At 38.5% G+C, this 26583-nt stretch overlaps 2 protein-coding genes across 3 annotated transcripts in view; one reads left to right on the forward strand and one right to left on the reverse strand.

Moving 5' to 3' along the window:
• The window catches only part of BZW2 (basic leucine zipper and W2 domains 2), a 54723-nt gene extending 42341 nt beyond the window's left edge, over window positions 1-12382 (reverse strand). Inside the window, exons 1-2 of one of the 2 annotated variants that reach the window (XM_037003631.2) lie at window positions 12226-12352; window positions 8962-9033 (exon numbers count right to left, since the gene is read on the reverse strand). The gene's annotated coding sequence lies outside the window, so the exon portion shown is untranslated. Of the gene's footprint in view, window positions 1-8961; window positions 9034-12225 lie in introns of both variants that reach the window. The other variant, XM_017663813.3, reaches the window with a different exon arrangement.
• Window positions 12383-12697: 315 nt separating this feature from the next.
• Window positions 12698-26583, forward strand: part of ANKMY2 (ankyrin repeat and MYND domain containing 2) — a 53391-nt gene continuing 39505 nt past the window's right edge. The window contains exons 1-2 of the mRNA XM_073238744.1: window positions 12698-13004; window positions 17954-18018. Of these exons, the coding sequence (XP_073094845.1) occupies window positions 12938-13004; window positions 17954-18018 (132 nt within the window). The 5' untranslated portion in view covers window positions 12698-12937. The remainder of the gene's footprint in view (window positions 13005-17953; window positions 18019-26583) is intronic.

The raw sequence follows: 26583 nt of genomic DNA on the forward strand, positions 1-26583 counted from the left end.
AGCAGAGTTTAGAAATCACCATTTTGCAATCACTGTACCAAAACTTGATTCATGCAGAAATCATCAATGTATGCTCAATGTACCCTGATGGTGATGGTGGTGTGTGTGGGCATGTGTAGACGTGCTTGATAATCAATATTTACATTGCCTCAAAGTACCTTCACATAAATTTACAAAAAGGAAAATAGTAACTACACAGTGGAGAAGCAAGGTAACACCTTCACCAAGAGACAAAAGATATCACATGTCTCTAGATGTTTTACACTTAGAACAAGATATTTTTTTATGTGGTATGCCAAGCAAAAATGCATGACCTGAATCTAATCATGAGGAAACAAATGCATGTCTAGGGACATTCTCCAAAACAACTGGCCTATATGCTTCAAAAATGGTAATATCTTAAAAAAAAACCACAATGAATATCCCAGAACTGTTGCAGATTAAAGGAGAACTGAAAGGACATTACTAAATGCAGTATGAAATCCTGGAGTAGATACACACACACACACACACACACATAATATTTTTGGGACAATTGATGAAATTGGATTATAAGCTTATCATTATACTCTATTACTACTATATTGTATATTACTATATCACTGTAAGTATGCTAAGCTCACTGAATTTTATTCATCTATGCTAAGTCTATACATCTATGCCAAGTTCACTGAATTTTATTACTGCACTGTGGTTCTGTTGTGGTTCTGTAAGAGAAGTATCTCATCCTTAGGAAATATACATTGGCAAAAGAAGGGGCCAAGTGTATGCAACCTACTCTCAAATGGTTTAGAAATAGAAGTGAATACATATGCATAGAAAAACAGCAAAGGCAAATGCTGGGAGTAAGGGATGAACTTAGGGAAGAACAACTAAGAGAGCCAAAAAAGCCCTGAAGCCTTAACATGGGGATTTTGTATTTCCCAGGACTGTTTAGAAATAAAGCTTGCCACAGAGAGAAATACCATAACTTTCCAAACCCTTCAGAATTTGATCATCTGTGAAGAAGGAAATAATGCTTCTTTATTGATTGTATATTCCAGGTAAACAAAACAAAACCCAACTCTTGATTTGAAGATGCTTACATTACATAACTCTGTTTATTTCCTGTATTTGACTGTCCTGTATACAATACTAAGACAAGTGCCTTTACCGTTACGTTAGAGGAGGAGGGTTTCTATTTTGTCGCATACACAGACCACACAAAACCCTTGGTGTAAGGAAGTTATGACCTGCTTGGCCATGTCCTGCATTTGTACTATTCCTGCCATGGAAATAGTCTTCTACACTACAGTCTTATTGAGGAGAGATTCAGAAGTATATAAAATGAAACTGAGTATTATTAAAGATCACCACCATGGAAAATATAAAGTCAACAGCAATAAAAAAACAACAAAAATGTGTGCCTACACAAAGTAAGATGTGAGGTTTTTAAAGATGGTAAGTTCTAGCTTCTAATAGTTCAAGACAAATATCTGAAGGCAAAGTTATAATTCCTCAACAGAAAAGGTTTTTAAAAATTTAGGTAAAAGAGCCCATTGTTTTTCCTATATATTTAAAAAATATTTATAAAAGCAAAACACATAAATACAAAATGTTATATAGTAATTTACTTAAAAACATACATTACAGAATTTACCAAATTTTTTCCTTCACCAAAGGATAACTATAAATTGAACTAATAATGGTATTGTTAATCAAATCTCCTTTTGATTAATATTTTAATGAATCTGTTCTTTTATATAGTGTCCAAAGGTAATGAGTGTAGTTTGAAACAATTTTTTAAACATTTAGAAAAACAATTTAAAACACTTACTGATTAATTGAGTTTTCAAAGAGTAATTTTATAATTTCACAAGGCTATAATTTGGCAGGTTCATGTCTACCAAAATATGGTTTTATGTTTCCATTATGTTTGTTTATATCACTGACATATTGTCATATATATATGTGTATATTTATCTATCTATCTATATATATATATAGATGTACACATATATTATAATGCATATCACTTGACTACTTGATAAAGGTATGAAAACATTTTTAGTATACTATATAGTCCTCCACTCCTTTTTTTTTGGTGCATACATACAGAAAAATTTTTTTAATTGACTTCTATCATCTTTTCTATTATCACACCACAATAAAACTTTAAAAAATTTCTTGCATTAGAACTTGCAGTTACATGACTTAATTCAATGACAATCAAGTATCTTTCTTTTAAAAACCATGTTTTCTAATGCATCACTTTAGGCAACCTTTCTTGGAGACAGAAAATTCCTTGAAATTTGTAAATTGTAGTTTTAAGCTCAGAAAAAATATGATGGCCTCTATTTTTTGGCTCTTTAAAACTGTAAAGTACTGGAAAAAAAACCCCACAGTATAAGAGTATTAAGTGAAAAATAAAATTCACTGCCCAGCCCTTTACTTCTGATCTCATGTCCATGGAGTGGAGACCCTCTACATGAAAATACAAATTTAATCCTTTCACATTCTCTTATGTATCTTTTCAGAAAATGTCTGTGCACACATGACAATATACATACAAGTGTATGTGTGTGTGTGCATTGAGAAAATGACTTGAACATTTATGATGAGCACCCAGTATATGTCAGACAGACTGTGTGTTATCAAACAAACCATCAATACATGAATTGTAACAGTTGCGCTACTCTGATGGGGGAGAATGATAATGGAGGAGGCTCTGTATGCTTGGGTCAAAGGGTATAAGGAAATCCTTGTACCTTCCTCTTAATTTTGCTATGAATCCTAAACTGCTCTAAAAACAAAAAAAAGAAGAAGTCTTAAAAAGATTAGGCAGGGAGTGGTGTCAAATACCAGAGAGCAAGTCAATTTATTAAGGCCAATTTTGTGTCAGATGCAAACTCTGATCAGATGTTTACGACTATTGGTTCAAGTGAGACATTAGAAGATAAAAGTTATTATCGTGAGGGGGATTAAAGTGTGCTCTCTTTTCAGCATTTTAATCAAGGAGAGGAAAATAGACTTTTTTAGAAAAAGAATAACCCCCTAGACTGGTAACCAGTGGGAGGACTTTGCTATGGAGCGACTGCTTAAAAAACATGGCTACTGGACCTCTAGGAAGCTCAGAGGTGGGGGTAAGCAGGAATCCAAACATTTCCTCACTTGAGTTCTCTCCACCAAGCCACTCCTGCCCCACCAACCCAGGAGGGAACCAGCCCAAGCCTGACTGCCAGAGGCAGGTTATAGGATTGCACACAAACAACTTCCCTACCATACACCTGTCTAATTCACAATGAGGAGGGCATGAACTGGACAGAAATGCCAAAGCCCAGCCTAGGGCTCCAGTGCACTGTTGATATGGGACTGTACTCCCTAACGCAATTTCACAGGAGTGGACCAAACACACTAGAATTAAGACAGAAACCATCCAACCAAGGGACCACAGTGCAGAGCCATACACTTCCTCAAGTAAACTTTTAAAAGGTTCACACACCCCGAGAATCATCCATTCATATACATTTACCAAAGACAGGTCTGGCACTAGTCAATAGGGACATAGTAGGGACTGATCAGACAAGCTGCAAACGAGGTGCTCACTTTCTAGCAGGTGGAGGTCTGCCTCAAGCCATGCACAGAAATCTGGGAGGGTGAGTTAAGAATTTTTAACGGCCTTTGGTATGTTAAATTACATTACAAGACACACTTAAGTTGCACCTGTGTTTGTTTTCATAATAAAATGTTTTAAAATTTTTAACTTAAAATTTGTATCGATGAAGCACAGAACACTTCAAAAACCATAGACCTAAACCCAGATCCTCATCTAACACTCAGATAAGGCTCTGAGATGTCACACTGCTTGCTTGAGGTCATGCATGCCATTCTAACATTGTGACACATTAGTGATCAGAGCAGAAAAATCCCTGCCCATCTGGAGCTTACATACATGAATAGTCAGGGCCAGAATCAGTCTAAACTCAGTGCACTTTCCAAAGAGCCAACCACAGTCGTTGTAGTGTCTTGGGTAATTATTTATATGATTCTCAAAAGGCAGCCTTTTCATTATTTGCCTCATAGGTTTTATGGTTTAGAATTAGATAAAGTAAAACATAAATATTCATTTTAAAGTCTAGTTCAGCACTTGGAAAAATTTAATTAGCATATGTCACCTCCAAAATGTTGAATAGTTCTCCATGGAGTTCTATTAAGAAAAAAAAACATTTATCTTTAGTGAGAGGATTTAACAAAAATCCTACCTCTTAGGGACATGTAAATAGTAGGAAATTTATGGCACCAAGGTTTCTAGTACTACAGGAGCCAGTTATCAGATTGTTTCCTGCAGAGGCTCAGCTCTAACAAAAACACAATCTTCATACTCCTAAACACCAGTGCTACATCCCTTCCCTCTAGGCAGCAGTTTCCTCTGTTCCATCAACATGGGGTTCTCCTTCCTGTTTATAATAACCTCATTCTATTAGCTTGTATACTGAGAAAAACATATGTCATGTTCATTTCTCTTTTTTTCTGAGAAATTATCACAAATCCAAGAAGCTGTGGGGGTTAGTTTGAAAAGCATTTAAGTGCTTTCTGTGAATATACAAAAGACGAAGTAGAGCATCAAAAAATGGCATACCCCACAGTGGCTTATGCTACATTCTCCATAGCACTAAGAGTTAATGCCCCGTACTCACCTCTGCCCAGTGGTTTCCTTGAGATTTACTTGGAAGTTCTCATCTATAGCTTCCACAGATTAATTACTGCTTTCTTACAAAACACTGTTTCCATAATTAAGACATTTAAAGTTAGCCAACAAATTGCACTACCTCTATTATTAATGTGGGACATTATTCTTTCTGATGTTATTACATTACTTTATTTTTTTGACATAAACTACAAAAAATAACAAGATACACCTGATATTAAAAATCAAATAAGTATAATGAAAGCATTAGGTATTTGTCAAGAGAATGGTTCATTCAGTGAGTTACTTAAACCTTCATTTAGATAGTTTACAAACATGACTATCAGAACATTTTTTGGCATCCTTTACTCAACAAATGCCAAATTTAGAATAGGCCAAATCATTCCATTTGGCATTTAACTGCCCAACAGATACTTGCTGAAGAGACCCATGACCTCAAAATATAGACATCAGAGCAAGCTAAGAATTAAAAGTATTTGCGTATACCTTGCTAATATTGGTAGACTTGATATTTAAAGAAACAGAAAATTTTCTAAAGCATCGTGTTTTTTATCCCCTAATGGATACAAAAAAAATGCTGCAGAAACTCCTAATGCAAATTACGACTCTGCGTTAAAATGATTCATATTAATCTGAATATTAAAGCCCTGAGTTGTGTTTCTCAAGTTAAACTGTTTCAGCAAGCAATGCCTTAATTCCATCCATCAATAAAAGTAGCAGGGAAAAAAAAAACCAGAACAGACCAATTGGAAAACAGTCAAACTGAGAGAATAACAAATCCTAAAATTCCTTTAAGGTACAGATTATAAAGAGGTTCCATGAATTAAATGTTTAGATATATTTCATTTGCAAAATAGACTTCACAAAGAATTTCCTACTCATTTTGTTTTCTAGCTGTTTTGGCTGTTTATATTCTACCTATTTTGAATAACTTCAAATCATTTTATGTTCAAGGGCAAAATATGCTAACATGTATATGATTTTCTCTTTTACTGTTTCTTTTTCTTTTCAACTTTTCTTGCTTTCACCAATTCTGAAGACACTGGCTTGTAATTCTCAACTTAGCTTTAAACATGTGATATTATATTTTATAAAATTACTTGAGAGCAAGAACATATCATAAAGTGTGCTTTAAAAAAGTTGATACTGAGGGAAGTATGCCTTTGAATGAGATCATTTCTACTCCAGTATGGTTGGCCATAAAATTACAGCCAATATTTATTTTATAAATATCTATAACACATTACAATACTTTATAGACTTTTTTCTTAGGAGTTCTTCTCCTTTGAATGCTCTGCATTTTTCCAGCACACCTGCCCAAATTCACCAATCCTTCCAAATGCTTCAAAATCTCACTTTCTCCAAGAATCAGCCCTCCCACTGGGCTCCGTCCTGTCTGGAATCCACACTGGTCTGCATTGCTCTGATTGGGAACTGGAGGAGGCTGTGTGAGAGGAGGTCACTTGAGCTGAGAAGGATTTGAGTAAAATTTGATATGCAGAAATGTGTGGAGGAGGGCATTCCATAGCAGGAAGCCTGGTGGGTGGGTAAAAGAGAAACAACATTGTTTCAATTAGAGCTGAAAGATTGGCAGCAGCCAGACAGCCACTTGAACAAGCCAAAGATTATCAACTGTGTCTAACCTAAGCAGGACAGAGCTTCAGGGTGATTACATTAGTCTCTATTGTTTCAGAGGCTGGCCTGACTCCTGCAGGCTAGTGTAAGCCTCTTGAGGACAAAGATCATGTCTTGTCCTTTTTGATTCATTGAACATAACAGATGCATACCAAGATCTTTCTTATTAATATTAAAAACTTAATCCTGAGATATAATTATGAGAATTACATATTTGAGGAAAGAGTGTCTTTAAAAATAATTTTTATCTTCCAAAAAGTAGGAGGATAGGTTTATGGCAAATACTCATGTCTATACAATTTTACTTTGAAATGATTCATCAAGTAATCCTCTAAGTGTGTTATTCATATATTTCCTAACTGTAAAAACAGACAGAATTGGTCCTAAAAATAACAAGTAGTTTTTATGTAATATCAGGTATCCTCAAGGTTCTTCGAAGTCACCCTGTAATTTGGGTGAGTATCCCTGGTTTTAGATATGAAGAAACTGAAAGCAAAGGGGGATTGCCTCGGAAAATAACACCTCATCAGGAGGCTGGAGCCTTGGTTTTCCTAGTTCAACTCCCAGGGATATGGCTGTGATTGGCTGTGGCACAATCCATAATCATTTCCTACGAGGTCAAAAGAGGCTATTTAACCAGACTGTTTTACTCCACAATCAACAGATCGGGAAGAAATTCAACACAGAGGCTAATGAAATGGAGTTTTAAGGGCTGCTTTGTCTGACAGGTCTAACACAATCCCACAATAGACAACCAAATGACTAGAGAAAAAAACATACCAATTCTAGCTTAAGGTATGAACTGGGAAAGCAAATGCTACTTTTTCCTTTCTGATGCAGAAATAGCTTTCTATTTTTAATCATTGAAACAGTTTTATTTTATTCAGGTAAAAAGCACCAGCCTGGAGTTTTAAATTCCATGGCAGCATAGCTAATAGAAATCAGAGTTGAAGCTGGATATATACTAACGTGTGCTTCCAGGTTACTGGGCAGTCATACAAACTGACCACATTGTCTGTGGGCACTGTGAAGACTTGGCTTTGAAGCTTAATTAAATATTCTTTAAGAACCCTTCAAAGTCTGGGAAGATAGGTTAAAAAGGATTCAAAAAACATCCATCATAGTCTTTGGAAACATTAATATTTAGCAAGTCCAAAACATAATTAAAGAAAATCAGTTACAAAGTTGTAAGAACCCAGAAAGTATGTGTTAAAATAAGCATTTGGTTAAGCTGACCCTGAATAAGAACCTTGTAGGCACAAGTCCTGAGTTTGGTCCTGGTTTTCTGACATTAATGTACTTACCCCACAATGCTGATATTGCTCACCACAGTTCGGGTACTCTTTTTTTTGGAAAGGCTTTCTGTCTTGGTTTATGAGACAGAGAAGAAAATCAGTGTCTCTACTTCATTCACATCTTTGATTTTTCTCAGTTAAACTAAATATATTCACAGCCCTTGTTCAGGCTTGTCTGCAAATTACTCTGTCAATTTCTAAATGGATGAAAATTACCTGCCAGTAAGATATTCATAAACCTGTCACACAAGCCCTGAGTAATGCCACCTACCTTCAGTTTTGTGGAGAAGTTAAAATGGGATGTGAACAGTTTATGGAAACACATTGTGCCCAAGACCGTCTTCTGCAGATTTTGGTGTTTTAACATTTAAATGAATAATTGCATACAACAAATTCCAAGTATGTGAAAAGCGCATTTGGATTCATATTATTTCTTATGTTTTGCTAAGTAACATCAACAATTTCTTTGAGGCTGTAATACTTCCTAATTCTCCTTTTTAAAAGTTTATTAAGGAAAATTTCAAGATAGCTAAAAGTAGAGACGACTGTATAATGAAGTCAATGTACTCATCACCCAGCTTCCATCATTAACAACATAGTCAATTTTGTCTCATATACACTCTTAATCAGTTCCTGTCCCTTACTGCCACAGAATTATATTGAAGCAAATCTTGGACGTCATATTATTCTCTCTTTAAATAATTCAGTATCTATCTGTAACAGGTAAGAGATCTTTTAAAATGTTAACTGAAATATATTTTTCAAACCTAAAAGGAAATAAAATTCCTTAATATCACCAAATACCCACTCAGTCAAAAGATGTACCTGAGTCTGAGAAAAGAAAGTCAACTGTCAAGGAAAACATTACCCTGAAAGATTTAATACACAAAAATGAGCTATTCCCCTGCAAGTAAAAAGAAAACAACAGTCTTTTAAAGCAGAGAACTGGAGGTCTGGGGCTTTAATGTGGGAAATCCAGGAATAGTATGCAAACTCTGTAACATGTGCATACCAACAATTTTTTCTTGGTTGACAGCATTCATCAGAATATCAAGAAGCTTGAGACTGCAAACATTCAAAGACCTCTGCTCTTGGTTATGTTTGTGTGTGCTCAGTGCCACATTGCCAGGAAGGATTAGTCAAGCAGGGAAAACAAATCCACCTAAAATAACTTAGAGATTTAACTGAATTCAACTCAGCAAGGGCTGAGCATACATGAGGTGCAAGACAGTGGGTTACAATTTTGAGAAACAAAGCTAAATTAGTCCTACTTAGTTTATAGTTTAGAAGGAGAAGGGGTCAAGCAGATTAATAACTATTGACAGAATATCATGGAAAACGTACCTGCTTAGATATTCCCATGGGGATCCAGATGAAGAAGCAATGATATGATGTTAATTCAGGGATGGAAGGACACTATGGTTCACGAAGATAGGAAAGAATTAGAGGGTGTCTGTAACTGTACCCATCGACTCCTGTGTAAAGATTTTTACTTATCTTCCTAGCTGACTGAGGGACATGAATAAATTGTTCACTAGTGTCTGTCCTCCCCTCACTGGATAGGGTGGGAGAGGTGATGATGAAAACTGGAGGGAAGAGGTTACATGAAGTACCATTTTAACGATAAGCTGTCCGTCAGCCTGGGGAGGAAAGAGAGACTCAGTGAAGAGGGAAAGGAGGTCATTCCAGGAAGAGAAAAGCAGGAACAAAGGGGTGGAAATTACTGGCATGTTAGGGAACTAGCAGTGAGGTGACCTTAGAGTCAATTGTGTGGGAGCGGTTGGCTGACTGGAAATGCCGGCTGGGACAGAAGTTGGAGTCCTCCATGCCAGAGGAACCCATTGACAGGTTTTAAGTGAATCAGTTCTGTCTTTAGAGACAATGTCTCATCCTTCAGTAGATCATGAGTGCTCAAAGTTTATTGAATTGGTGGAACCTTGAATTAGCTGAGTGGGGTGAAGTGAGAGAAGCAGGCTACTTAGGAATCCATTGCCAACAGACCAGGAAAAGTCTAACGTGGCAGTCATAGAAAAGAGATGAGGGGGCACATATAAGAATTTTGGACACTTCAGAAGTTATTATTTTTAAAAAGGTGAAGAAAGAAACAGAAGAGAGAGACCAAAGCATCACAGAAATTTTATGACACAGTGTGGACCAGTGTCTTGGTTGTATGCTCCCATTCCTGTTAAAAAAAAATAGTGGAAATACACATGGAAGCTATAAACCCATAAAACATCTCAGGAAGGGTATGAGAGAAATTGGTTGTAGGGCATGGAGAAGGGACTAGAGAAAGAGGTAGGAGAAAGACTTTTGTACCTCTGGCTGGCTGAACCACATGAATGTATTGTTAGTTAAAGGAATGTGTAATTTCCCCCTTAGAAAAGAGTGAAGAAAGAAAAGGTTCTAGAGACAGACATAGGTTCCAGCTCTGGCTCTGATTCGTTCTTACGGTGAGGCTGTAGGCAAATTAACCTATTTTGGTTTCTGTCCTCTTATTTTTATACAGATAAAATTGGCTAATTCCTGGGTCACTATAACAACGATTAAAATAATCCTATACAAAACATCTGGTAGCTATCTGGCACAAACTAAATGCCCAATTAAGTGGTAGCTATTTTATTATCAACAAAACTTCATTGATAGGAATACATTCTTAGAACAAGTTCCTTGATCTCGTCTAAGGTATGCTCATTAGCTAACCTTATTCTTACATTAAATATTTACACTGTACAAAATGATTATTGTAATCCATCTGATGAACACTAACCACTTCATACCTGTTTCTAGAAATTTAAACTTAACAAAAATCTTTATTTGTGTTTTTTGGTAGATGTTAGTTTTTGTTTTTACATGGCATTGACTCTAAATTTAAAGTCATGTACTCAAAAAGGACTAAATACCAACCAGGTGCCATAAGGCACCAAGCAAATAGATAAGTTGCTATCCTCGAGGAACTGACAACCTCAGTGAGACAAACAGGTGTGACCTTCAAGTAACCATGGCCCCAATCTGGCACAAGAGATGGAAATACTGGCAATGAGGTACCCAATTCTGGCCATGCATCTGCTGTAGTATGTTAAATCACATGTTAGAGAGGTTACTTCGTGAGTATTTTCTTAGGTTTGTGGGTCTGCACAATACTGTTTTAAATCATGCGGCAGTAACAGTATTCTGAGGATTACAAAAGATCGGTCATTCTCAAAGCCTTACTACTTGTTGTTTTGAACAGCCACATCATTATTAAAGCATCATCAAACAAAAGTTTCTTTGTTATACATTGAGATGAATAATTTCCAGCCATTTTCATGTGAGATGTTCTGGCTCAAATCTGCCCCAGCCTGTAAAGATGAAGCCTTATAAAAGAAAACAGCTGGGATTTAGGGAAGATTTTTGTTACATACAGGAAATAATGATAAACATCTTTCAGGATTTCAGAAGTGTTGGTAAATGCTTCAAAAAAACAAGTCATAATAAGGCCAGAGGAAAATGCATTGCATTTAATACAGGACCCTGTGGGGAGAAAGAGTGGTGAGGATGCTTTACAAAATCATCTAGATAATTATTCAAATATTTCTCTTTGCAGCAGATGGGTCTTGGGAGAAATATCAATACTAGTCTGTAAAGAAATAACAGTAAAACGTAAACACTAATTTTCAAAGAAGCTTTCATTGATGCTGTAAGTATGTTTCAGATGCGTGCCCTGGAATGAACCGAGTTCATATTAGCAAGCAAGTCTTGTTTCTCAGCCACAGGGGGGTATACACTTGTATTTACCCCCTAGTTGCCTATGGTTGAAGCTTGGGGCCACATATTATAGTTGAATGAAGATTGGATTAAGAAGCTAATCCAAGGCTATATATAGACAGCAACGCCAGTTTAATCTCCGCCCCCTTCCCCTCCACTCCCTATTTCCATAAATCTCAAAATCTGAGTTACAAAGAGGCTGGGAACTCTAGCAGAGCGAAAAGGCCCGTCCTCCCCTTCCCCCCAGGCCATCTCTAATAAACGAAGTATAAGGGCAAGTGTAAATTGCTTCCAAAAATCCTTAACAGGCACCATAGGGCGATCAGATCCGGCTTTTTTTTACAGCTTCCACAGGGGCCAGAGATGACAAGTCGTGTTTGTGTGCTGGGGAGAGGATGGGGGTGTTTAGAGTCTCGCCAAAAGAGAACCACATTCTTCCGAGACTCTCCTCAGGCGTTCACCTTGCTAGTAATCGGGGGCTCGCCTCCTCAGCCCACTCACTTCTCGCGCAGAGCCCCAGCCCCGGCCTTCCCGGGAGCCGCAAGTGGCTGTGCCACGCACGAGACGATGTGCACCCGCCACTTTCCACCGCGTGGCCCGCCTCCGCCCGCTCGCGGTCCCGGTGTCTCCCCGGGCAGCCACATGCAGCGAGTGGCGCGGCTTCACTCGGGGGCACTGATCTGCGGTGAAAGTGATGGTAACGAGGCGGAGGAGAGGCTTCCCCGCCGAGAGGCAGGAAGCCACCGCGGCAGGCACATGCTTCCTCCAGGCCAGCTCCCGCCCGGGTGGAGCGCACGGCGCGGGGACTGCCGCGGTTCCTGCCGCCCTCCCGGCTCCCCCGGTCCCACCTGGGTCGCGTCTCACCTGTCCGAGGAGGGAGCGGCGACGCGCGAGGCTGGAGGCTGCGGCGATTCCGGCAGCGGTGGCAGCAGCGGCGGTAGCGACGGCGGCAGACAATGGAGGAGTGAAGGACAGACACATTGACATCGACACACGGAGCCCGGCGCAGCCCCGCCTCCCGCGCCTCCCCGCCTCCCGCGCCTCCCCGCCTCCCAGCCCGCCCCCGGCCGGGCCGCGTCACTCCCGGAGACGTGAAGGGGTGTTGCGCGAGCCGGGGAGCTTTGCATGCCCCGAGCAGCCGTCCCTAGACATAGCACTTCCATACAGAGAATTTAAATACTGCGTGTCCCTAAATACCTGAGCCTGACAGGATAAGTCAGGGGAGAGAGTAAGAGGAATTAGGGGCCCGCCCTCTGTTTCTCTCCATTTGGTTTGTCCTTCCCAGGCTCTCCAATGGGTGTCTCTCGAGGCTGCTCCTGCAGCTCCTCCTCCCCTCCGGGCCAGTGAGGCGCGGGGGGCGGTGACTGCTGCTGGGCTTGCGGGGACCGCCGCCCGGCTCGCCCGAGCTCGCCCGCTGCTCGCCAGCCTGCAGAAGGGGGAATTCGAACGCTTCCGCAGCTGGCTGCTCAGTGGCCTCGTGTCAAGTTGCCCCACTGCGACTGGCCTTCCTAACACAGACACGTCCTCTCTTTTTAATACTTTCAAAGAAACAATAACCTTCAAGCTGGCGGGAGCAATGGTTCACTTAAAGAAAGGCGAGCTGACCCAGGAAGAAAAGGCGCTTCTGGAAGTAATCGGGAAAGGTACGGTGCTGGGCTGCTACGGGGCGCTGCCAGCCTTGCCGGGGGGCGTGGCGGAGCCGGCAGGCACCCCTAGCCCGGCTGACCCCTGTCTGCGGTTTTGCGAGGTTGAACAGGGGAATTAGCGTTTCTGCCTTTGGTCTGGGACCGGTTGCGGGGACGGAGAGGTGGCGAGGGGGGAGTACTGCTGGGACAAGAGAAGAGCTTGCAGAGGTTCATCTAACTCAGTTTTTGGAAAAGTACACATTTTCAGGCCCTACCCCGAATTATGAGGGAGCCCGATGTGTGTTTCCCAGGATGTGCATTTTTCAGGACAACTAAGGTGATTTTGACCACTGTCCACCTTGGCAGCAGGTGGCCTGGTAGTTTGAAGTTCTTAGACGGGTGTCCAAAGGGCTGTTTCGACTTCCGGAGGCCGAAAGATGTGGATCCTTTGGCTGTGCCCGCCCCCTCTTGCGGGTGGGGGGAGCTCCTAAGGAGAAGGGTTCTTTATAAGGGTACAGAAAGCGGTCTGTAATTTGCTGCATTGAGGCTGCTGCGTCCAGGCCTTCCTGGCTTCCTTCTACAAGCCCCTGGGCCCCGCAGGAACCGCAGAGAAGCTTAGAGGTTGGCGAGGCTTGCACACCCCTGGGCGCACTTAGTGCCGCTGCGAGCTTCTAACCGCTCTTCACGCTTTCCCTTGCACTCTCCCACCGGGTGTCCCACTTCCGCCGCTCTGGGCTGCAAGGAGGGAGACGCAGGCCCCGGGAACAGCCAGAGGCCATGTTTTCCCCAAAGTCCCTGAGTGGACGTCCCAGAAGAGTTCCCTGCTAAGTCCCGTTACTTGGCAGGTGACATCAGCGTGACTATGTAACTTCTACAGCAGCGTCACGGGCGTGGGGATGAGGATACGTGGGACTGCGGGCATGGTTGATATGGTTCTTTGAAAAAGCTCAAGAATGACATAGCCATGTCTGCCTTCGAATGGCAGAGGGTCCAGTCATTTGGAGCATAAAGGCTTTCCAGTTTCTAGTTTTCTATCTAAATAGCGAGACTCAGATCTGGACCCCACAGACGTTAAGGTAAATTTATTCTTCATACTGACAAGGAAAGTTGAAATGTAAAGGAGAAAAAAAATCGGATTTGGACTCAGCAAGTGCTGATGACAGCCCACCCATCTGAACTCAGCAATTATAAGTCAGTCACAGCTGTATTTGACATGATAAGTGTTCTTTGCTCAGCCTTGTGGGACTCTGAGTTGGTGTTTTTATTGTTCATTCTTCATGGTTCTTGCACACCTGTCAAGGCAATTTTTCAGTTCTGCCACTTTCTGGGTAATTTCTCCCTGCCTCTGGTGGCTCTGGGATTCAATTCTGCAAGTATGTGTGTCCCAATTGTGTGCTAGGTACTGTGCTTGGCAAAAGGAGACAAAGGATCAACTCAGATTCCACCAAGGATGCAATTCTGTTTTTAAACAGTCCAGAGCTATCACATTCTCTCAAAAATGTAAGTCAGGGAGCAGTTTGATAAAGTGAGTTGGCTGAAATGGGCAGGTGGTCAGTGGCAGGGGGATCCTTCATATATTATTAGGTATCCACCAGTTTTTATTCTATGGATTAAATGAAAGAGAATGAATATGAACTTAGTGTGGTTAATGCTAGTATTTCTATACCCACATCGTGCATTTGTGCAGATACTGTTTCCCCAATTTAACTGGCCCAAAAAGATGATACAAGAATGAAGATGGATTTAGTATGTGATACATTCTTGTCAAGTGAAGGTCTGTGGGACACACTATATATCCTTAAAGAGTAGTAATGGGAGATAGGAGAAAATAACTATAGCTAAAGCTTTATTGAATGTTATTATGAGCTAGACGTGATTAGCACTTTCCATGTCTTATGCCTTTGATCTTTATTAGGAAATATTTTAAGCCACAACATTATGAGACAGCAGGAGATGGTGGCTAACCATGCAGGTCTGATTTGGAATCCCATCTCAGTTCATTAGCTGGTGATGTGGCCTTGTGCACATGATGGTTTCAGAGCTTCAGGTTCTCTGGGTGAAAAATGGTATCCACTTCACAACATCGTTGTGAGGGTGAAATGAGTCAGTATACGTAAAACATATAAAATACTGTTCATGTGGGCTATTGTGGTAAATATAGTAATCTCTACTTCACATACAAGGTAACTGAGGAACTGAGAAGTTAGATGACTTGCCCAATGTCACACAGGTAATAAGTGCAGAGATTTTATATGGCCATAGTCTTCGAAATATGCTGGACTGAAAACAAGCTAAACTAACAAGCAACAATGAAACCAGCACATAGCAATCCAGAACATATTCACTTTGAGAGGCTATTTAATTTCAGTAAAAACATTGTCATCTCTCAATTAATTTCAATTTTAAATGGTTGATTTTGTAGGTTTGTGTGCGTTGAATTTATGAAATAATTTTGGTTTATTGAGTAGAAGTCATAAGCAAAGTTTATATTTGTAATCATAAGAAGTGTTTTTTTCTTAAGCATGTGAGTGGAGTTCTTAATTTTTTTCCTTTGGGACATTCCTCAACTCTGAGAAACATTAACAATAAATTTTCTGCCACATGTGGCTGTTATCTTGGCCAGTCTGAGAGAAACTCAGCAAATTTTTGAGTGTCTCCCTTCTGCCAGTCACTCACTGCCTCCAGAAGTTAACAGACTATAAATGGGATTTATAATCTAGAGAATACTACACATTACTTCTGGGCACTTTTAGAACACTCTTCTTCTGAGTGAATTCACATGGCATGTATTATATGGATGGTATATTTGTTAGCAAGCTAAGAAGTTCCAGATGAAAGAAGCTGTTTCCTACATACCCATTTAAATTGCAGTTAATGACAGCACCCATTTCACAATATTTAAGAAGAGAAAATTGAAAAACTGAAGCATATTTAGCTGGTTTATATTACTTGTAGATTGACCCTTTCTCCTAAGTTCTGGTATCTATTTCATTAAGCCCTGAGGAAGCATTATTTCAAAATAAATGACACCTTCTTCCACTAAGTTTAAGTACCTGAAATTCCTGAGATCACTGTTGCTGACTTAACAAGAAAGTTTTGTACTCACTATTTTCTTGTCTTTCATTATGTGTGGGAAAGGAGCTATAAGACAGGCTCGGACAATAAGATTTATTCAACCAATTTTATTGAAGCATAATTAAAACACAATCAATGGTGCATATTTAAAGTATATTCCAGACCTTCTATAGTTTCCTACTAATGCTGTTAATTAGGAAGGTCAAATTAAAAATTGACACAAGATTTTGCTCTTCTATTTTCCAAAATTTGTCTTCATTTGCTAGAAGCTCAAACTGTTGCAGAAAAAAATCCTCATCCTGGTCCCTGCATTTCAAAAGGCTAACTGGTATTCAGTGGTATGTGTGTACATGCCTCATCTTTTATTTATTTATTTGTAATTGCTCCCAGATGAGACAGATTTAACTTACATTGTTGGCCACTGGGCTAAACCTTTTATAGAATTATTGGCTTGTTTTCTAAAGTGAGCCAAATGTTTGTGATTGTAATCCCCATCTTCCTAACATGTAGCAAGCTTTGACATGCTCACAATCCCTATAGAATTCTTGCTTTACTGCATAAACATCGCTTGATCATATGGAAAATAACTTCAGTTATTCCACAGTGGATAATAGGATTGAGCTGAAGCACCTCTTGCAAGTGAAATTGGTGTGGGGGAAGTTTTTGCTGTTTTAATTCCTCTGTAAAGATGTTTGAGAAAGTCTTTCTAGAGAAGCCACAGATGGGGGTAAGGTTCCATGTAGAACAAGCTAACAGGCTCATTCTGTAGCCATTCAGCCAGTGATACCATATGCCCTTAGATGGAGTACAGGTTCAGAAAAATATGCTGTTTACAAAATAGCTGCTGTTATAATGAAGGGACTTGTATATCACTCATTTGACAATTCTCAGCAGAGCTAGTTCTCTGTCAGTCTAGGAGACATTTATCTGTCTCTGGTTGGTGAGGGGCAACTAGATGACTTGCCTAGGGAGCAGGTCAATCTTTATTTGAGAAGCATGCCCATCTTTATTCTGCATTCCACCTTTAGCTCTAGAAGACTAGCAGATTTTAGCACATTCTTTTACTAATTTTGAATTTGAAGAAATACTCCCAGTTGAAGCCTGCTCCTATTTTATGTCCTTTCAGAGAAGAGGCTTATCTCATTCTTTGTCCCTGAGAACATTGAATTTCATTGTTCTCTTCCCTGTCCAACCAAAAATTTTTTGGCAGAATGTGCAGCTGACTCTTATTAAGGTGAATAATAGCAACATTTTCTTCTGCAATTACTTGCTTTTGTCACCGTGCCTTACAGAAGACTGGAAAAACCTGACAGGTATGGCCTAATTACAGCTTATTTCCAAATTTACAGAGGACGTACCTTCAGAGGTCTCTCAATGCGGAAGTCTGAATACTGACCATAGGGCTCTTTTGTATAGTACCAGGCTTTAAAGATACAGTTACCTAAACATTTCCTAACTATGAATTCTCTTATAAGCATCATTGATTCACAGGGCCTAATGGTGACAAAGTATATAAATATGTGCTCTATTTTGAACTACAATTATAAAATTGACTGCAATTTAAGCTGGTTGGACTAGGTACCCTGTAAGATTTGTTTCAGTATTAGGAGTCTTATTTATGCTTTGTGCTTATTTTATTACTGCCAAAAGGAAAATTTAATATACTCTAAGGTCAGTGGAAGTAAAAACAAGATGGAGCTATTTTAGTTTGGATAAATCTGTTCTTCTACATAATTACTCTGTGGAATAGATAGTATGTGATTGATGCTTTATTTCTTAACAACCTAACCTGACTATTCTTAGTGTTACTGATATGCCTTTAAAGTTTGTTTCCTTGATATCTTTTTTTATTTTCTAATGATAATCTTACTTTGTATTTTTTTTTTTTTAAGGTACTGTCCAAGAAGCTGGAACACTATTAGCCAGCAAAAATGTTCGTGTCAACTGTTTGGATGAGGTAAAATTATAAAAAGTTGAATGAAAGGCTTTACTTCCTATGAGAATAGACAGCATATAAAATCTAATAGTTGTTTTCTAGCAATTTGTGCTTAAGTTTTTCAAATCTCTAAAACAAATATAAGTAGACAGGTCACAAAAGACAGCAATGCATGTTTAATTTCTTAAATTATCAAATAAGTGTAAATTAAACCAAAATCATATCTCTTTCTGTGAAGTGTGGGAACCATTGGACTATTTATGTGGATTAGGTATAAATTAGCATCACATTCTGGAGAAAATTTTAGAATATATGTCATTAGAAATGTGTGTACCTTTGATCCAGCAATTCTACTTCTAGGGAAAGTTAAATGAACCTAGAGTCAACTTTCTATAACAATTACTGTCCAGAATAACTTTCTGAGATGATGGTAATGTCTATTCTGAGCTGCCTAGTATCAGCCATTAGCTATATGTAGCTTGTGACTACTCTGTTATACAGCACAGTTCTAGTGCTAGAGAGTTAACTGAACTTCAATTTCTCATGCAGAAGGGGAAGGGATTTTGTTAACCCTTTGCCCACACATGAGGAGCAAAATTAATAGCAGATAAAATAATGGTTAAAGCAAAGAAAAAAAAAATAAGATGAAGTCTATTTCTCACAGATTAAATTAATAATCCCCCCAAAACATACCAGTTTTAAGCCTTTACTTATAAGCTTAGAAGATTTGACATTTGTTAATAAAAAAAGAATTCAAAGGAGAAATTTGTAAGACCACAGCAGCACCTTTCAGCACCTTTCAAAGTAATTCAGGGAACAGAAAATTTGAATAACCTAATTAATAGTCTATGGACTATGTATAGGAGAAAAAAATAGTACATCTCCTTTTTATATGGAACATTGATAAAAATTAGTCCATATACTATGGCATTTTATAAAGGAAGTTTTAGCTAATTGTAAGCAAGTTCATCAAATGCAGTAGACTATATTGAAAATAAACAAGAATACAATCCAAATAATAAAACATACAACCTGAAATTGTTTTAAATTCTAAATAATTCTTGTTTAAAAGAAATACAAGTAGAAATTGCCTACTGTCTAGAATAAACACAATATTTATCAAAACCTACCCTTTATCAAAAACTGTGTTATGTGACCAAAGTGATATTCAGAGGAAATTTTGTAGCATTTGTTATTGGACTTAAGAGTAAGGTACACTCACAGCACAAAGAAATAAAAGGCATCCAGATTGGTAAGGAAGAAGTTAAACTGTCACTGTTTTCAGATTACATGATATTGTACATAAAAAACCCTAAAGAATCCACTCCAAAACTATGAGAACTAATATCTGAATTCAGCAAAGTTGTACGACACAAAATTAATACATAGAAACCTGTTGCATTCCTATATAATAACGATGAACTAGCAGAAAGAAAAATTAGGAAAACAATTTCATTCACAATTGCATCAAAAAAATAAAATACCTACGAATAAACCTAAGCAAGGAAATGAAAGACCTATACCCTGAAAACTACAAGATACTCTTGAGAGAAATTAAAGAGGACACTAATAAATGGAAATTCATCCCATGCTCTTGGGTAGGAAGAATTAATATTGTCAAAATGGCCATCCTGCCTAAAGCAATCTACAGATTCAATGCAATCCCGATCAAAATACCAACAGCATTCTTCAAAAAACTAGAACAAGTAGTTCTGAGATTCATACGGAACTACAAAAGACCCCAAATAGCCAAAGCAGTGCTGAGAAGAAAGAATAAAGCTGGGGGGATTATGCTCCCCAACTTCAAGCTCTACTACAAAGCCACAGTAATCAAGACAATTTGGTACTGGCATAAGAACAGACCCATAGATCAATGGAACAGAATAGAGAGCCTGGATATAAACCCACACATATATGGCCAATTAATACATGATAAAGGAGCCATGGCTATACAATGGGGGAAAAATAGCCTCTTCAACAGCTCTTGTTGGCAAAACTGAACAGCTGCATGTAAGAGAATGAAAGTGGATTACTGTCTAACTCCATATACAAAAGTAAACTCAAATCAAAGACCTGAATGTAAGTCATGAAACATAAAACTCATAGAAGAAAATATAGGCAAAACTCTCTTGCATATAAACATGAGCAACTTTTTCATGAACATACCTCCTCAGGCAAGGGAAACAAAAGCAAAAATGAACAAGTGGGACTATATCAAACTAAAAAGCTTCTGTACAGCAAAGGACACCATCAGTAGAACAAAAAGGCATCCTACATTATGGGAGAATATATTCATAAATGACATATCTGATAAGGGTTGACATCCAAAATATATAAAGAGCTCATGTGCCTCCACAACCAAAAAGCAAATAACCTGATTAAAAAATGGGTGGATGATCTGAATAGACACTTCTCCAAAGAAGAAATTCAGATGTCCAACAGGCACATGAAAAGATGCTCCACATCACTAATCATCAGAGAAATGCAAATTAAAATCACAATGAGATATCACCTCACACCAGTTAGGATGGCCAACATAGAAAGGACGAACAACAACAAATGCTGGTTGGTGAGGATGCAGAGAAAGAGGGACCCTCCTACACTGGCGGTGGGAATGTAAATTAGTTCAACCATTGTGGAAAGCAGTATGGAGGTTCCTCAAAAAACTAAAAATAGAAATACCATGTGACCCAGGAATTCTACTACTAGGTATTTACCCTAAGAAAACAGGATCACAGATTCAAAAAGACATATGCACCCCTGTGTTTATCACAGCACTATTTATAATAACCAAGAAATAGAAGCAACCTAAGTGTCCATCAGTAGATGAATGGATAAAGAAGATGTGGTACATATACACGATGGAATATTATTCAGTCCTAAGAAGAAAACAAATCCTACCATTTCCAACAACATGGATGGGGCTAGAGGGTATTATGCTCAGTGAAATAAGCCAGGTGGAGAAAGACAAGTACCAAATGATTTCACTCATTTGTGAAGTATAACAACAAAGCAAAAACTGAAGGAACAAAACAGCAGCAGACTCACAGAACCCAAGAATGGACTAACAGTTACCAAAGGGAAAGGGACTGGGGAGGGTGGGTGGGAAGGCAGGGATAAGGGGATTAAGGGGCATTATGATTAGCACACATAATATAGGGGGGTGGCACAGGGAAGGAAGTATAGCAGAGAAGATAAGTAGTGACTCTATAGCATCTTACTATGCTTATGGACAGTGACTGTAATGGAGTATATGGTGGGGACTTGATAAGGTGAATCTAGTAACTGCCATGTTGCTCATGTGAAACCTGAGCATAAGATTATATATCAATGATACCTTAATAAGAAAAAAAGAAGAAATGAATTAAGGAAAATAGAATAGAAATAAAAAAGTTTAAAAGCTATCAAGCTCAAGCAATACAAGAAAAAATAAAGACAAAGTTAAAATTAAATATGTCTGTGCTTCAACGCACACCGTTAAGACAGTGAAAAAATAGTCCACAGAATTGTTTTACAAAGCATATCTGATAAGGGGCTTGTAACTAGAACATATTAAAAATTCTTACAGCTCAATAATAAAAGAAGACAAATAATCCTGTTAAAAAACAGGCAAAGATCTGAATAGATACTGCTTTAAAGAAGATATGCAAATAACCAATAGGCCCATGAAGAAACGCTCAATATTCACTTGCCAGGGAAATGCAGATCAAAACCATAATGAGCTTAGGATGACATAGTAGAAAAGATAGTAACAAGTAGTGATGATCATGTGGAGAAATTGGAGTCCTCATACATTGCTGGTGGGAATGTAAAATGATGTAGCTGTTACTGGAAAACAGATTGGCAATTACTAAAGTAATTGAATGTAGAGTTACCAATATGACTCAGCCATCCTAGGTATATACTTAAGAAAAATAAAACATCTGTGAACACAGCAACTTGCACATCAATGTTTATGGCAGCATTATTCTTAATAGCCAAAGGTGGAATAACTTTCTGTCCCTCAACTGAGTGGGTAAACAGAATGTAGTATATTCATACAATGGAATACTATTTAGTCATAAAAAGGAATGGTGCATCGATATTTGCTTCAATGTTATGAACCTTATAAAACATTTTACCAAGTGAAAGAAGCAGTCATAGGAGACCGAGTATTACATGATTCCTTTTATAGAATATGTCCAAATAGGCAATTCCATAGAGATAAAAAATTAGATTATTGGTTGCTTAGGTTCTGGAAAAGGGAGAAGGGGAATGGAATGACTGCTAATGGGTATGGAGTTTCTCTTAGGGGTGACAAAAATATTCTAAACTTAATTGTAGTGATAGTTGTACAGCTCCGTGAATATATTAAAAGTTTAGTTGTATACATTACATGGATGAATTGTATGGTGTGTGTATTATCTCAGTAAAACTGTTAAAAAAGAAAGAAAACATAGTTATCTATTTAAGATAAAAATACTAAATGCAACATGGAAAGTATAGCAAGAAAATCATATGTATAAACACCAAGAAACTAAGAGAGAACATAGCTTCAATTATAAAGGAGAATGTCGTAACTTTTTTGTTTAAGCCAATACGTTTGAAAACCCATAGGAAAGTAGTAACTTCCTAGAAAAATTAAAGTGCTTATGTTCATCTCATACGGAAGTAGAAAAACATGATTAAGGAAAAATTGTGTAAATGTATTTAAACGCCTACCACCTTGTAAAGCTGCAAATCTGAGTAAGCTTTACAAAACCTTTAAGGATGAGTTAATTCTCATTTTATACTGATTGTACCGTTTTTTCATAAAAAGATGGGAAGGTACTTTATCACCACTACTTTGTCACCTCTACTAAAATTTAAGCACCAGGGACCTAGACTGGATGGGCATAGAATGTCTTCATTGCTATCCACAGTGCATAGATCTGTGTCTGACATACATTAGGCACTCAATGAATATTTGCTAAATGAATGAATGCTGTATTTAATAATATAGAATTATAACATAATAGGCTAATATTGATGAGTTCTTGAAGAATTATGGCCAAGAAACATTAGTTATTTTTAGGGTCATTGTATCTAAAGAATTGTAGCAGCTTGTTTGATAAGACTTCTTCCAAGGTTGTCTGGGGGCAATGACAAGAAGGTGAAAATTTTTACTTTTGAATTTCATTAAATCTAAAATGTCACAGATTTTAAGGCTTATTCAGATTTCAGAGATATTGAAAAATGTGGGGGAGTGGAAATGATGGTCATTTGGAAGATTCTAGTATTTGTAAAGCACAACTCAATTTCAGAGAAGTTAAAATATGAAAATGAAATGCTTAAAACTGATGAATTATATATAATAGTAGGGTAACATTTTATGAAATTTATTACTGTGTTCCTAATTTAAGCCCAGATGCACATTAGGTATATTATTTTTCTAACAGATACAAAGTTATTCTGTATTTATAACTAGAACATGACATTTTAATTTCATTTAACTAATTTCTTTTTTAAACATTTTAAACCAATTAAATATTTTAAATACTCTAGTTGTGGGATAGGTTTACTGGGTGACTGACTGCCTTCCTGTACTGTGTCCTTCCTCCCTGCCAGGCTGCACACTAGCTTTTTATGTACAGATTATATTATCCATAGGGACTGTAAACTCTGCGGGTTAGGGTGGGGGAGTTATATTTTCCCAGCCTGGGGCAAAATACCTTTGAAACTGAAATCAGTCAAAGGGAGAAATGAAGTGGGAGAAACCGGTTTATTGTTTAAAAGCAGTTATCCACTTCTCCCCTGTGTCTGCAAAACAGGACCCCACCCAACCTCTAAGGCCCAGGTCTTCCCTTGCTCCCCACTAATCACCTATTGATATGGAAATGTTACTTCTCTCCACTCCTTGGATATGCCTATTGATATGGAGATGCGTAAGGCCAGGGAAGAGATTCTGGAAATATTGCAAATTTACTCACACCTGTCAAGAAATTAAATTAGGTTCCATGTACACATAAAGTTGGATAATTCATTGGATATGCACAGAACATACAGAGACTAAACAATGCAGCCTAGTATAAATACTACTAACCATTCGTCCAAATGCATATAATCATATGTAATTATCAAAATATAAATATAGTTTAGGGAACCACTGTTTTAAAATGATAGTACAGTACACATTTCCTGCGTCTTGTTTTTCTCATTGGCAGTAATTCATGTCAGTGTCTCCAAATCAGTAGATATGAAAGGGCAAGCTCCCAGATTCTATTTTAGCCAATTGAGACCCGGATCCTACCTCAGTCAATTGGGACCCAGATCCTATTTCACCCAATTGGAGCTTGGTCTCTCTCCCCTCCAGTCAGCAAGAAGTACACCCACCACCCCTAGACCCTGCCAATTGACCAAAGCCATGACTCATCACCCCCCAACTACCCCCAGGCCCAGCCAATCAGCCAGGGCCACGGCGATCACCCACCAAACCGCCCTGGAAACCCATAAAACCTTTGTTCTGGGGAAAACGCGCTCTCTTTCTCTGGTATCTTGCCACTGCGTTGGTGTAGATGAGAGATTGAGCTCGAGCTAGCTCGAATAAAGGCTCTTTGCTTTTGCATTGGTGTTGGCTCCTTGGTGGTCTTCTGGGATTCGAGACTTTGGGCACAACATTTGGGGGCTCATCCAGGATCCCAGAGACCCCCCAGGACCCCCAACCCGGAGAGCCCTGTGCCAGCTAGTGAGTGCACTCAGTTATCTGTCTGTCTGTGTCTCACTGTTTTTGTTTGTGAACAAGCCTATATAAGCCTGTAGGAGCTCCAATCTGTATCAGGGTCGGCATTGACTTAGGCAGACGCACTGGCAAGTCATCAAACAGGGGTCTTGGGAGACGTCCCTTGCCCCTGTCTGGAGGACGAGGTCCTCATCTGTGAGGAAAGTCAGCTGCTGCTGCAGTCCAACAGGCCCTCAACTTACTTTCAGGTTTGCCGCCGTGGCAGATTCTTCTCTGTAGGCGCCTGTTTGTTTGTCGTGTTTGTCTTAAGTCTTGTTGACAGAAGAAATGGGACAGACTCAGACGACCCCCTTCTCTCTCATGACAGACCATTTTTCTCAGACTTTAGGGAGAGAGCTCACAATCTGAGCACGGATGTCAGGGAAAATTTCATGTTTTCTGCACCTCCGAGTGGCCATCCTTTAACATTCGCTGGCTGCTGGAGGGAACATTTAATCCAACCACTCTTTTACAGGTTAAAGATATCAGGGAAAGAGCTAACAACCTCAGTGTGGAAGTCCAGAAGGGTCGGTGGCACACTTTTTGTTCTAGCGAGTAGCCAGTTTGCAATGTCGGATGGCTGCCAGAGGGAACCTTATCATTATGTCTCAGTCTGTATGTTTGTGTGTCTAAGTGTGTAAATGAAAATATCTTTCTACCTCTGGATGGTATTAATGAAATTGATTTAAAGACAAGCGCTTGTGAAAATTGGACATTCTAAAACTTCCAGAAAATCTGATAAAAAAATGTTAAGCATTAATGCTAATTTGGGTTTGGCTGAGGCGTGCATGTCCTTATAGTTATCAGCTGCCAAAGTTTACTTAAAGTCATTTAAGTTGATGTTACCTGTTAAACATTTCAAGAAGAGGCTTAAAGAAAAGCTTGACTTTGTCTAATGTTTAGTAAAAGTTTTCTAAGTAATCTAGCATGGTTGCTAAAAATAGGTAAACAAGTGTAGCAAATAAGCATCTTAATAATAATATTGTATTAATGTATAACAGTGTGTATATATGCAAACAGCCTTAGAATTTTTGTGGTAACCAAAATTTTTAAAGTTTGCTACGTTATATAGACATATTTTGTGCCTAATAAAAAATTGTAAAGCACATTTCCAAAAATGATAATACATGTTCATAGATGTATCAATCTGAAGAATGCTAGTGCAACAGTTTACCGTGGCCTATTTTTCAGTGTTCACTGAAAGTTAAAGTATCAAATGATTTTAAGTTCTAATGAAAACTACTTAAATAAGGAAAACATTTCTCTATGCTAAAAGATGTATGTTTTAATAAGAGAAGGTATAAAGAATGAAAACTCGTCTGCATGCTAAAGAGTGTGTTTTTTGATAAAAGAAAGTAACTTTGTTCTAAAGTACAGCTATTTATTTAAAAGGGGACAGAGAGACAGAGACAAAGAGACAGCAGCAGTGTGGTGCAGCAGCATGGTGCCTTTTGTTGTGCCGGATCCACTCAGCCTGTTGCTTTGGGGGAGGGTCAGGATGTTTACAGATAAGGCAGGATAAACCCAGGCAAGCCCCAGGCAAGCCCAGGCATAATTCTCAGCAGTTTATGTGCTTGGGACCATGGGGCAAATGAAGAATAAATTACTAGATTCTTACAGATATAGTCGTGCTATGTGAAATTAAAGCAAGTGAGTCTTGATATCAAGTGCACAGCAAAATTAGAATTTTGTTTCCAGTTAAAAAAAAAAACAGTTTTCTTTAACTGTTAGTCTGCTCTTAATGTTGAAAGATTGCAAAAGGTTCTCTAATTGTATTATCAAAGCAGTTTCTCATGCTTAAAGTCTCAGTGAGTTCCCAGAATATTTTTAAAAAATGAAATCTTAATATT

Source organism: Manis javanica, chromosome 6 (genome assembly GCF_040802235.1).
Source record: "Manis javanica isolate MJ-LG chromosome 6, MJ_LKY, whole genome shotgun sequence".
In the NCBI taxonomy this organism is placed as follows: domain Eukaryota; kingdom Metazoa; phylum Chordata; class Mammalia; order Pholidota; family Manidae; genus Manis; species Manis javanica.